The 13986-nt window shown below is 47.2% G+C and overlaps 1 protein-coding gene across 1 annotated transcript in view; it reads right to left on the bottom strand.

Annotated features, from left to right (window-relative positions):
- The window catches only part of LOC145396703 (uncharacterized), a 61213-nt gene extending 48633 nt beyond the window's left edge, over nt 1-12580 (bottom strand). The window contains exon 1 of the mRNA XM_080269990.1: nt 12245-12580. Within this exon, the coding sequence (XP_080126116.1) occupies nt 12245-12580 (336 nt within the window). The remainder of the gene's footprint in view (nt 1-12244) is intronic.
- Nucleotides 12581-13986: the final 1406 nt, after the last annotated feature.

The raw sequence follows: 13986 nt of genomic DNA, 5'->3' as shown, positions 1-13986 counted from the left end.
TAAGAGCTTCTATCAGATGAAAACAAACCTGGTATAGGTATCATTATTAAGCAGTAAAATATTCTCTGATTAACCTACGAATCACTGAGTTAATTATGACGTGTAAAGACAAAAGAGGAAGGAGATTTATCAAGCTTGCCCTCTCTCTCTCTCTCTCTCTCCCTCTCTCTCTCTCTCTCTCTCTCATTCAATTATTCAAGAGTTGTGAATAACAGAGAGGCAGGGAATTATTCTGTCAAGTCTGTCCTCTGCCACACGCGCTGACTCTATCATAATTGGGATCGATTATTTCACTACCCTATAATTTGTGACTCTCTCTCTCTCTCTCTCTCTCTCTCTCTCTCTCTCTCTCTCTCCTTCTTTTACACTTTCCAAATGCCTTTCCCTTCACTCTCCTCTCCCCTTCTATTCCTTCCTTTCCACTCCCCTCCTTTCCCTTCCCTTCCCCTTCCCCTCCTCCCCTCCCCTCCCCTTTCCCCTCCTACTCTCCTCCCTTCCCTTACTCTAACCCAGTCTCTTACATCCTCCCCATTCTCCTTCCCTTACCTCCCTTCACTTCCTCCTGCCTCTCTTCTTCCTCTACTCCCCCTCCCCCTCCCCTCCCTCACCAGACCCCATTATTACTCTGTCTACGTCACTGTCGTCGGATGGAGAAAAGTTTGGGGGGGAAGGGAGGGGAGGGGAGGTGGAAAAGGAGGAGGAAGAATGTATGGAGGGAGGAGAGGGGGAGGAGACAGAAGAGGGAAGAGAAGAGGAGGTGGAAAGGAAGGAAAAGAACATGTCGAGGAGAGACGAGAGAGGGAAGAGAGAGGGGTGTGGAAGAAGGAAGAGAAGGGGAGAGAGAAAGTAAGAATGCGAAGAAGAGACGAAGGAGGGGGGAGGGAGAGAATGGAGGTAAGAGGAGCGGGGAGAGGGGAGAAGAAATAAACATGCATGGAGTGGGGGAGGAAGGGAAATGAAGGGGAGGGCGAAATGGAGGGAGAAAGAATGGGAGGAAGAATGTGGGAGGAAGGAAGAAAAACACAGAATGAATGGAGGAATGAAGGATGGTTTGAGAGATAATGCAAGGAAGAAGCTATGAAAGAAGAGGAAGCGAAGGAAAGAAGGATACAAGAGAAGTGAAGGGGCGAGAAGGGAGGGAAGTGGGTCGGAGAAGATTTACATAGAAGGTAAAAAAATATATATATATAAGGACAAAAGAGAGACAAAAGCAGAGATAAAATATAAATACAAAAAGAAGGACCATATTTCCTAGATGACCGTAATCCACCGTAAATTGACCGCAAAGGAACCGTAATGTAACCGTATTTCCAGATCCATTTCAGTGAATTTCGTGGACCCGAGAGAGAGAGAGAGAGAGAACAACAAAAATAATATTAATGACCCTCAAAAATCTCATATAGAATCAAGAAAAAACAGAAAAATAAAGAAAAGTAAAGCAAGGAAAAGCAGGGGGGACTTAAAAAAAGAACTAGGGCTATCGCAAATAATTTTTAAAATGTAAGAAATAAGCAGATTAATATAAAAAGTACCATCAAAGAAAACACATTATATTAAATATCTTAAATTGTCCCTACACGCCATCCTCCTTCATATTTGCAATTTTTCTCTATTATTCTATTTGATTCATGGTGTATTGTCAGCCTTCCATAAAGACAGACAGACAGGCAGATAAACACACACACACACACACACACACACACACACACACACACACACATATCCTCACTCCCTTCTCTCATACACACATACCCCTTCCTCCCAACCCTCACACACACACACACACACACACACACACACACACACCTCTTACAACTTCATTCAGCTTATCATCACACATTCCAAGTAATCTACGGGGGGGGGGGAAGGGAAAGGGGGGGGACAGAAGAGAGGGGAAGGGAGGCGGAGGGAGAAGGGGTACAGAGAGGGAGTTGAGGGAATCAAGGAGGGGAGTCTATGAAAGTGGAGAGAAGGAGGGAAGGGAGGGGCATGAGAGAAAAGGAGGATATAAGGAAGAGAGAAGAATGTGGTAAGAGGAGAAGGGAGGGAAGAGAGGAAGGAAGGAAAGAAGGATGGAAGAGAGTAGAATAAGCGAAGAGACTAAAGGATAGAGAAGAGAAATGGAAAAGAGGAGAAAGGTAGGAAGATAGAATGATGTAAATGCAGGGGGACGAAATATTACTCTCTCTCTCTCTCTCTCTCTCTCATAGGTAACGAATTTTCAGAGGATGGCGATTAATAGAAGGTTAGAATTATTTACCAAATTTTTACTTGTGGGGGTGAGGGGATGGGTGGGGGTGAGGACGGGCATGGGGGTGGGGGTGGGGGTGAGGGGCATAGGAAACCATTTGGATATCTAGCACGAAAGACAGGCAGGAAGGGAGAGAGAGAGAGAGAGAGAGAGAGAGAGAGAGAGAGAGAGAGAGAGAGAGAGAGAGAGAGAAAGTGAGAAAGGACAAAGAAAAACAGGATGGTGAGTAATGATGGAGGGAGGGGTAGGAAGGAAAAGGAGAGAGGGAGGGAGGGAGGGATGAGGAGGGTAAGAACGGAAAAGGAGACTAATTTACATATAAACTCACCCGTCTCTCTCTCTCTCTCTCTCTCTGGATCTCTTCTCTCATTCTTCCCACATGGTCTCTCCCTCCCATTCTTCTTTCTCTTCCCTCAATTCCCCTTCCAGTCTCCCTTTTTTCCCTTTTCTACCTTCCCTCCCCCTCTACTATTATCCCTCCTTCCTTCAGTCGCACTCTCCTTCACTCCAGATTTTTTTTTTTCTTTCCTCTTCCTGTTCTACTTTCTCTTCCTCCTCCCCGGCGCCCCATTCCCTCTCTCCCTTCCCAAGCACCCCATTCCCTCTCCCCCCTCCCCCTCTGTCTTTAGCCCCTCGTTATCTCTCTCAATCTTCTTCAATTGCGTATTTTCTCCATTATAATTTCCTTCGTTGTATTCCATTATTTTGCTTCCGCGTTTGTTGCTGTTGTTCCCGTTGATTGCTCGTCTGTTTGCTTGCCTGTAGGTCTGTTCTCTCTCTCTCTCTCTCTCTCTCTCTCTCTCATTATGCTTCCTTCCCCTGTGGTGGAAGAGGCAAAAGTGACTGGTCTGTCCGTCCGTCCGTGAGACAGCAACACTCTTGAGGGCGCGATATCTCCTGAACCCATCGACGAATTTCTTCCATATTGTTTTTCAGTGATGTAGTATGAGGATATGATGAACTGATTAGGTCAATTAGGTCAAGGGGTCAAAAGTCAAGGTCATATGGATCAATTTAATTAATCCCTCTATGCTCGGTGAACTCCTCGACGGATTCTTATCAAACTTTTGTCAGTGATACAAAAGGAAGCGACGATCAACTGATTAGGTCAGCAAGGTCATGGATGTTGTATGGCGAGCCCGGGTGCAAGGCTTGGCAGAGGCAAACCCAACGACGTTTTGGGTGTACAGTACGGGGCATGAGTTCCACGCCTTTCATTCTTATCTACTTTCAGTCTGCGTGTCTCCTCTGCCTTCCTCTTGTATCTATTTACTATTTTGTTGAGAGAGAGAGAGAGAGAGAGAGAGAGAGAGAGAGATGCGAAGTGAAAGGAAGAAAAGAGCTATCAGAGGTTGTAAGAGGAGAAAGGGGCGAGGGGTAGAGGAAAAGAAGAGGGAGTTGAGGAAGAAAAAGAGGAGGAAGGGGAAGAGAAGAGAAGGAAAAGAGGAAGATGAGGAGGGGACCGTGGTTTGGCAAAGCTTCCTAGGATAATTCGACCCCAACGCCTCCCCACTCCACCCCACTCTTCCCTGTCACCCCCTCCCTCCCCCACTCTCCTATTCTCTCTCTCTCTCTCTCTCTCTCTTACCTCACTTCCCTCTTGAAATCTTCCACTCCTATTCTCACTCCATTCCCTGTCTCACTCCACCACTACCTCTCCCCCTTCCCCCCACGCGTCTCCCCTCCACAACAATGCACCCCTGATGGATACAAACACAGGAAGGAGATACATCATTCTCTCTCTCTCTCTCTCTCTCTCTCGTCATCCCCTTCATCAATCCCCTCATTCTTTTCCCTCTCCCATTCTTAATTTTCCCCTCCCCACTTCCCTTCCCCATTTCACCTTTATATTCTCTCCTCTCCCTCTTTCCTTCCCCCTCCCCTCTCCCTAATATATCTCTCCCATCTCAACAGACTACCCATTGGGAGATACAAGATTACAGGTAGACAGGGTAACTTGAAGGTGTGTGTGTGTGTGTGTGTGTGTGTGTGTGTGTGTGTGTGTGTGTGTGTGTGTGTGTGTGTGTGTGTGTGTGTGTGTGTGTGTGTGTGTGTGTGTGTGTGTGTGTGTGTGTGTGTGTGTGTGTGTGTGTGTGTGTGTGTGTGTGTGTGTGTGTGTGTGTGTGTGTGTGTGTGTGTGTGTGTGTGTGTGTGTGTGTGTGTGTGTGTGTGTGTGTGTGTGTGTGTGTGTGTGTGTGTGTGTGTGTGTGTGTGTGTGTGTGTGTGTGTGTGTGTGTGTGTGTGTGTGTGTGTGTGTGTGTGTGTGTGTGTGTGTGTGTGTGTGTGTGTGTGTGTGTGTGTGTGTGTGTGTGTGTGTGTGTGTGTGTGTGTGTGTGTGTGTGTGTGTGTGTGTGTGTGTGTGTGTGTGTGTGTGTGTGTGTGTGTGTGTGTGTGTGTGTGTGTGTGTGTGTGTGTGTGTGTGTGTGTGTGTGTGTGTGTGTGTGTGTGTGTGTGTGTGTGTGTGTGTGTGTGTGTGTGTGTGTGTGTGTGTGTCAGGTAGTGTAGTCAGTAAACATCCCACCAGAACTTCTAGCACGTGCCTTCTCTCTCTCTCTCTCTCTCTCTCTCTCCGTCTTTCTGTGTTTTTCTGTCTGTCTGTCTGTCTGTCTCTGTCTGTCTGTCTGTGTCTGTCTGTCTGTCTGTCTGTCTGTCTGTCTCTCCCTCTCTCTCTCTCTCTCTCTCTCTCTCTCTCTCTCTCTCTCTCTCTATGTTTACCCTGTACCCTTACCTTTACTATCACCCCATTAATCTAAAGGGACCCCTTGAAGGTATAGGTAGGCAGGCAGCGGGGCGGTGGAGGTGGACTGCGAGGAAGGATGGATTATAGATGAATACGGCGACTCGGTGGCTCTGTCGGTATTGTATTGGCCCACGTTTGGAGAAGGCTTTGTCGTGAGTTCGAGTGTCGTCTTGCAGGTGGGTTAGTAGACTTAGTAGCACCTTTTCCTTAGCGATTTGTTTTGCGTAGTACACCTTTACACTGTCTTCTGTGGTACACTCCTTTGATATTGACATTTATATCGATTGAGTAATATACAAGACGACACTGATGTACAGGTATCATGTAATGAATAAATCTCTAAAGAGGACGTGTTGCGAAATTTCCCATTAGAGTACGACCTCTTTGAAATAAAGGCAGTAAAGTATGAAAACAGGTAAGTATTGTGAGAGAGACAGAGGGTAGAAAAGAGTGAAGGAGAAGCAGGTAGAGTGAACTAGAGGGAGTGACAGCCACATCACTGAAGTATGTGGGTTACACTTCCGTGGTGGTGGGTCGGGAGGAGAGAGAGAGAGAGAGAGAGAGAGAGAGAGAGAGAGAGAGAGAGAGAGAAGACCAGCAAACATAATGATATAAAGAGGAAGACTGAAGAAGAGCAATGGGTGATGTAGGAGGGTGGGGAGGAGTGGAGGGGAGGGAGGGAGGGGGTAGAGAGATGGCGAGAAAATGAAGGGAGATGGAAAAAGTGGAGGGGCGTGTGAAGAGGAGGTGGATGGGTAAATGGAGGAGAGGTGGAAAGTGGAGGGAAAAATGGAGGGGGGTGAAGAGAAGTTGAGGGACTGGAAAGAAGAGGGAGGAGAGGTGGTGACAAGTGGAGGCAAATGAAGGAGTATGTGAAGAGCGTGGAGAGAGAGAACGATTGGAAGGGGGGAGGGGAGAGATGTGGAAAAGCAGCTAAGAGAGATAATAGTAAAGTGGGGAGAGGTGGAAGGGCTATGTGAAGAAATCAGAGAGATATGGAGGGAAGTGGAACAGTGGCAAAGGAGAGACAGATGAAAGTGGAGGGAAGTAGAGAGGTATGTGAGGAGACTGCAGGAGAGTAGAGGGTTCCCACGGTGGTTTAGAACAACCTTAACCTGTCGTAGCCTTCCTTACTTCTCATGTTACACCACCCCACTCCACCCCCTCTACCCTTCTTCACCCCTCCCCGTTCACCCTCCCCCTCCCCACTACACCCACCCCTCATCTCCCTCGACCCTACCCCATTCCACCTCCCATCACCTCCCCCTACCCCTCTCCAACCCTCCCCCTCATCTCCCCCTACCCCATTTCACCTTCTATCCTACCAGGCTCCATCACCCTCTATTCAACCCAATTCTTCCCCTACCCTCTCGACATCCCTCCCCTCTCATATCCCTTTCTATCCCACGACACCCCTCCTATCCCTCGCCACCCCTTACTCTTCTGCCCTCTGTCCTACTCTACCCCTCCCTTTTCAACACCCCCTACCTTTCCACCCTTCATCCTACCCCACTCCACTCCTTCTCAGCACAGCACCCCCTACCCCACTCCGCCCGCTCCCTTTCCACCCCTATCCTTATACTTGCTACCTACCCCATTATTTTCACCTAGGAAGGTTCACTCCCAGTCAGCTTCATCCTCCTAGTTATGAGGAAGGAATCAGCCTCCATAGTTATTGGTCAAATCCACCGTGAAATCTAACTACATTTAGCCATCAACTGAGCTGAAAGGGGTTAGAGATCTTCGTTAGCTGATAACAGACTATAGCAAGAATGAATCACGAAAATGCATCACAGTATGGAAGGGGTTACAAGCGCAGTCTTTCAACGGTGGTGTGCTCAGGTGGATCGATAATTGGCTTCCGGGACGTAAACAAAGAGTAAATTTACCGGAAGAAAAGAACACCGGATAAACAAAGCAAGTGATTTACCGCAGGGTCCAGAGTTGGGTCCTATTCTGATTGATCTGTCTGTCTATCTACCTGTCTATCTATCTATCTGTCTATTTATCCATCTATCTATCCCTCCGTCTGCCTGTCTGTCTCTCTTCTGTATGTTTACTTACGTATCTGTATCACATCAATGAAGGCTTGTTTCCTATTTATCTTTCCACTTATTTTTTTTCTCCCACCTCTCTCTCTCTCTCTCTCTCTCTCTCTCTCTCTCTCTCTCTCTCTCTCTCTCAAAATTCTCTCACACTACCAGGAAAAGTCTGATACCCACGATTTTGGGAGAGCTGACAGGTCAAGGCCAGAGGTGAGGAGTGGCGATGATGGTATGATGATGACTCTGTGTGTGTGTGTGTGTGTGTGTGTGTGTGTGTGTGTGTGTGTGAGAGAGAGAGAGAGAGAGAGAGAGAGAGAGAGAGAGAGAGAGAGAGAGAGAGAGAGAGAGAGATATTCAGCAATGTGGATAAAACTTTCCTTCTTATAAAAAAGAATTGCTAAACTAACCCCCCCCCTCTTTCTCTCTCTCAGTAGGATAGCAGGATCTGGTGTTAGATTACGGCGGTCAGATGATATAGTCCTGCTCACCGCGACACGCTGTTTCACCCTACCCACTCATCCCCACCCTCTAAAATCCTCCCACCCACCCTTCCGCACACTCACTGCCCATCTCCGCCCCTTACTCCACCCATCCCCGCCCAGTCCCACCCTTCCTATATACTCATCCTCACGCTGCTCACCCAACCCCACCCTTCCGAGCGCTTCTGATCCACCCACCCCACCTTCCTGCTTTCCTATCCTTGTCTCTGACCCCCAGAATAGTTACTTTAGTTATACCCGCCCCTGTAACAATCAGCTGCTGAAGAAACAAGTGGATCCTTAACTGTTTGCTTTCCTTTGTGCTTCTTTTATACTCTACGATATATGTATCCCTACCCGACCCACATACCTCTCCGCCCTACCCCTTTCCGTTCCCACCCACCGCCCACATTATCTTTCCCTCCTCTGTCACCGCCTACATCACCCATAATCGTTCCCTCCTGCCGCCCATCCCCACCACCCCTTTTCACCCTCATTCTACCCCCACCCCATCCTTCCCAAACGACACTTACCAACCATCCACTTAGCTCTCACTCACCTACCCACACATCAACACCAACATCCTACCCCCTCCACACACACACACACACACACACACACACACACACACACACACACACCAACGAGACATATTCATATAAATCTACACACGTCCTGTGGGTGAAATAAAGGACCAAGTTTTAGGCCCGTATTTTCAGTGAATTTTTAGATTTCGCAGCTCCTCTTCCATAGCCATTTGTTCTACTCAGTACACCTCAGCTCTGTCTTGTATGTCACTGATGCAAACATACGCTGTCGATATTAATCCAATAGTATGCAGCATACGGAAGGGAATATTAAAGTGTATCACGCAAAACAAATAGCCATGGACAAGGTGTTACGAAGCCTCCTGCGCCAGAGAGAATACGTGACTAAATCTCACTAAAGATAAAAAAAATAAGGGTTTGATTTTTTTAATAAATGAAAAAGAGGGCAGGGGATTCTATCTATCTATCTATATACCTAGGCTGCTTCCCCCAAGGAAAGGGAGGTAGCCGAGACAGGACGACTCACTCTCCATTTACTCATCCAATCAAACACATTTATTCGCATCTTAGCCCCAAAGGGGAGAACGGACAGATCCTCACCGCACCACACCGCACAAGGGTCAACTGCACAATGCAGATTGTGTCCCCCCCTGTGGCGGGGGGGACACAATCTGGCCGCACTATGGGGTGGTACTACTACTCTGCGGCCAGGTTGTGTTAGGAAGAATACTGCCACCGTATTCCCTGCGTGTCGTAAAAGGCGACTAAAAGGGGCGGGGTGAGGGGACTAGGGACCCCCTCCTCTGTTTTTTAGTTCCTAAAAAGAGACAGGCCAGGGGATTCAGCTTAATATAATCGTGTTCCTGTGCTCAAAATTAAACCCCAGGTGTTCCAGCGTTATTTAGGATTTAGATGAGGCAGTTCTTACGCAGCTGTCACTGCTCTTCAACGATGTCACGCCAACACGTCATGATAACACCTCCGCCAACACCATCACTTCAAACCCTGATTGTGAAGATTATAATATGCTCTGTTTTAGGACCTATGTGAAATGTGAAGAGCGCCGAGGACCAAGCTTCTGGAGTGAGTGAGTGTGTGTGTGTGTGTGTGTGTACTGAACACCCATACCCATACCCATCCTCGCTGCACCTGTGTAACCCCTCACTCCTCCAAAATACGGACAAACACCCATCCGTGTCCGTAATTCCCAGGTTCAATTGTTTCCACGCCGCGGTGGTGTGTCCTTCACACTCTCCCACGACCCCTATACTCCGGACACTGAGGGAAGGGAGGAGGGGGAGGGAGAATGGGGAGGGAATGAAGAAGGGGAAGGGGAAAGGGACCTTGGGGAAGGGGGGAGGGAAAGCGGAAGGAGGAAGAAGGAGAGGAGGTGGTGAAGAGGACAAGGGAAAGAGGTAGGGGGATGGGAATGGGAAGGGGAAAGAGGAGTGCGAGGGGGAAAGAGAAGACAGAGAGAGAAAGAGATAGTTACATAAAACACCAAGAGATAAAGAATAAAAAAGTGTGGTGTAAAAATTAGCTATGGGGAGTTAAACCCGTGTACAGAGTCACAAGAGCAGGTCCGGGGATGCCTCAGTGAACTGGTGAGAAATGCTGAGAACACAAGAACACAGCCTCTCTCAGCTAAGTTTATAGCCAAGTGTAGTCAAAATAGAGGATAAATTTGACTAGTAACCAAGGAGATTCGAGAACCCAAGTGTCAAGGTAAATGATATCTATTGCTAACCTCTCGAATTCCAAAAATATCCAGCTGAACAAAACAGTATGATGGTAGAAAACTGAAAAATACGTCTCTCTCTCTCTCTCTCTCTCTCTCTCTCACACACACACACACACACACACACACACAGCAGAAAATACAGAAACACACACACACACACACACACACACACACACACACACACACACACACTAACATAAATCTCCAATCTCTACTGACCTTAGCGTTAGAGATGGTGGTGGTGGTGGGGGGAGGCGGGGAAATAACCTGAAACATAAAACAGCTTTGGAATAAAGACAAATAACACGACTGAAGAGCATGATACAACTCAGCAGCACAACACAGCATAACAAGTAAGCAGCGTAAATAACCCATCAGCAGAACAAGTGTGAGATAAAACTGATATCTCCAGAACACAGGCTAACACAGCAAGATAACATTACACATTGCATGGACATATCACACCACCGTATGAAGAAGAACGGAGCAACGGGGCTACGTAGCACATGAACACAGAAAGAACAAAGTGGAGTGAAAGAATAACATAACCAAACTAGAGGTGAAGAATAAAGAAACGATGAGGAGAGGAGAGGAGAGGAGATAAGAGGAGAGAGAGAGAGGGCAACATAATGGGGCAAGCGAGAAAAAACAAAAGTGGAGACGCGAAAGAATACAACAGGAAGAACAAAGAGAAAGAGAAGAATGGAAGAGTGAACACAAGAAAATAAGAAAATAACGCAGCGAGAAAGGAGGAACGAAGTAGAGCAGTGGAGTGGAAGGGTAACATCATAGTGTGTTTATCTCATCCACCTCATTACCGCCACATATTTCCACATGCAACTCTACACGCCGGAAGTCTGGCAATTATAGCCACCTGAAGGCAAAAACATGCTTAAAACATACGGTGTAAACACTGCATGTATTTAAAAAAGTATACACACAAGTAACATACAAAAAAAATCCATGAATAAAGAAACCAAACACACACACACACACACACACACCATCATCATCATCATCATCATCATCCTTTGTTCTTCAACTTTCAGACATGAAGTAGGAGAAAAAATATCACGGTTCCTCATCCTCCACTCATATTCATAGTAATTTTGAAGTTGTTTGCAGGGTCACGCCTCTACGGCAATACAGAAATTTAAGTTAGAATGGGGGGTTATTCCTTCTCTTGTGCCATTTATACTGCTATACTCCGTTCACTTTAACATGACCCAAATTTGCCTTCCCTCCATCTTGAATGCTGAATAGAGTACCGCTAGAATACGATGCTAGTCAAGAAGCGGTGCTATGGACGGGATGAATATGCCACAGTATTAGCCTAGATTCTACCATTCACCTAAAGTATATGCAGTAAGGACGGAAAACTTTGAAATGTTACGGTGAATAGACGCAGGACATAAGCAGGTGGAAATAAGGGTGGGGAAAGAGTGAACAGAAGTGGGAGTTGGAATGGAGCTGGGGGAGGAAATGGGGTCAGGAAATTGGGATTAGAGTGGAAGTGGAGGGGAGGGGATAGCGGATAGAAGTAGGGGGTGAGGGAGAGTGAAAACAGGGAGGTTAGAAAAGGCTGGGAGGGGGAGAGAAACGAGGAGAGAGGGGTTGGGTAAGGGGTGAGATGTGAGTTAAAGGAGGAGGAGCAAGGGAGAAAAATGGGATTAGGGAAACAGTAGAGGAAGGAATGGAAAAAGGATGAGGGAAAGGGTGGTGGAGGGAAGAGAAAAGAGGGTGATGGAGGCGGTGTGAGAAAGTTGAGGGAAGAGGTAAAGGGGAATAAGTGGTGGAGGTTAGGGAGGGGTGGGGTGCCTCTTGTCGCCCAGGGGAGAGAAAGGCACTCCCCCACTTTCCTAATTAATTCAAGGGGGAGGGGGAGGAAGGGGAGAAAAGTAGCGGCGGAGGGAAGGGGAGGGGGAGGGAAGGGAGTTAGGTGTGAGGGGTTGTGTTTGGGTTGTGAGTGAAATGTGAAGGAGCAGTAGAGTAAGGGAGAGGGAGAGGGAGAGAGGGAGAAGGAGGTAGGGCTGAGGGGTGAGGAGGAGGAGAAAAGGGAGGAGAGTAAGGGTGAAGGAGAGGAAGGGATCTGGGGAGACGGAGGGTGAAGGGTGAGGGGGTGAGGGGGTGAGGGGTGAGGAGGGTGAGCAGAGAAGCGGGTGAGAGGAGAGGTGTGATAATGAGAGGAAATAAAGTTAGGAGTGGCATAAGTTAAGACAGGGATAAACAGGAGGGACTGCGGTTCCGTGTATAACATAGTCCGTCTTCTCGTTGTTTTAGTAGATTTCGTGACACTATTTCATCTGCTTTTATTTTGTTGAAACACTATGTACCTTCCTATGTGTTATCCATGCAAAATAAGTAGATATAAATAAGCTTGAAGTACACAATAGTATTAATGAAGATAATAACGATAAATTAGAGGTGTGTGTTACTATACCTTGTGCGTGTCGTGTAGGGATGTGGAGGAGGAGGAGCGAGAGGAGGAGAGGTGGCTGGAACACGACATGGACGAGTCTAGGCTCAAGCTGTCCCCCCTCACCCCCCCTCCAACACCCCCTACCCCTCCAACTCCCCCTCTTGAACAAGTGGAGGAGGAGGTGGTGGAGGATGAAGTGGAGGAAGCAGAGGACATCCTGGTGGAGGGAGTGGAGGGGGAGGAGAGGGAGGGGGAGGGGCCATCTCTACCTCTCCCACCCCCCTCCTCCCCCCCTGGCCGTGCCCCACCCAGCGCTGACGTGCTCCGGTACGGCGACACCTGCACGTACTTCAGCATCTGTTGGCGTGCACAAAACACTATTAGTATTATTTCCTATACGGTACTTCATTCACTTCAAGTAGGCGGAGATTTTCGACCTTCTGTAGCTTATTTCCTGTAGCTCAGTGGCAGAATGAGTCAACAGTACGGCTCTACATCCGTTCCACTGGACTATTTCTTGAGCAGCGCCATGTTCTATCGTTAAGCTTTTCAAATGGCTCTGCATTCAAGATGGGGAGATGAAAGTGAACAGAGTACAGTCACAATCTCGTTTACGAATTTTGTGAAAAGGTGGTCCACAGGTGATCTTACGGCTTCTTTAAGAGGGAATGGAGTAAAATGAAGTTTAAAGTTGAAGGATCACTGCTTAATATCGCCAGTTGTGGAACTCACGAATATATTTACGATAGATTCTCTGTTGTAACTCTGCTCTGATTTTACAGGAAGGACGGAGAAAAGAGAATGCAGAGTGGAAATGTTGGATCAGAGAGAGAGAGCTTATCTTCAGAGGGATGTGTAAAGCCCAAAAAGTTAGAGAAGATAAAAGATTTCAAACGCTAACGTGTCTCTCTCACACGCAACATTTCCACTTGTCGTAATGGGTCATGTACAGAATGCAGAATTTTCCCATGTTCCTAGTTGTTCCTATGAATGTTGTTTTACTTATTTACTTTTTCCTTCCTCCATTCATTGTCTCTTAAAAAAAAAAAATGTTACCACGGAAAATCGATCGTAATTATGGTCGAGAGTTCAGCATTAGTTTTCATACAAAATGTGTCCTTCCATCTTGTGGTGAACGCATCTTCATTCTGGATGCCTTTTGTTAGTAACTTAACAGCTTTTGAATGACGTAAAAAATGACAATCACTCTCTTTTCTTACATGGGGAAGAAAAAACAAAAAACAGAGGAGCAAGACGTGTGTGAGAGAGAGAGAATGAATGAATGGAAGGTGAGAGTAACGAATGTGGAGGAGGAAGACATGGAAGCAAGGAGTGAGAGAAAAAAAACATGAACAGCTAGAGAGAACAAGGGATGGAAGAGGAACAGGAAGACGGGGTGAGAGAAAAGAAGGTGGCGAAGGGGGGGCAGTGAACTTGGTATGTACTGAGGCAACAAGGAACCACACGTACAGGAGGGAAGAGGAAGAGGAAGAGGAAAGGGAAGGAATGGAGGAAGAGAAGTAAAAAAGGCGGGGGAGGAAGAGGAGGTAAAGGAAAGAATGAGGAGAGAAGAATAAGGAACGGGAGGAGTGGAAGAAGAGGAGAAGAGAAAAGGGAAAGGAGGACGGGGAGGAAAGGAATGGGAAGAGTGGGGAAAGAAGGGCAAAAAAAGGAAAATGAAGGCAAAGGAAGAAGGAAATGGAGAGAGAGAGAGAGAGGAGGAAGGGGAAGAGAGGTCAGGTGAGGGGAAGGAAGAAGGGAAC

Source organism: Coenobita brevimanus, chromosome 39 (assembly GCF_032717465.1).
Source record: "Coenobita brevimanus isolate Jiangsu-jjx chromosome 39, ASM3271746v2, whole genome shotgun sequence".
Lineage (NCBI taxonomy): Eukaryota > Metazoa > Arthropoda > Malacostraca > Decapoda > Coenobitidae > Coenobita > Coenobita brevimanus.
The sequence above is the reverse complement of the archived record's forward strand: the minus strand, read 5'-3'. Positions and strand labels throughout refer to the sequence as shown.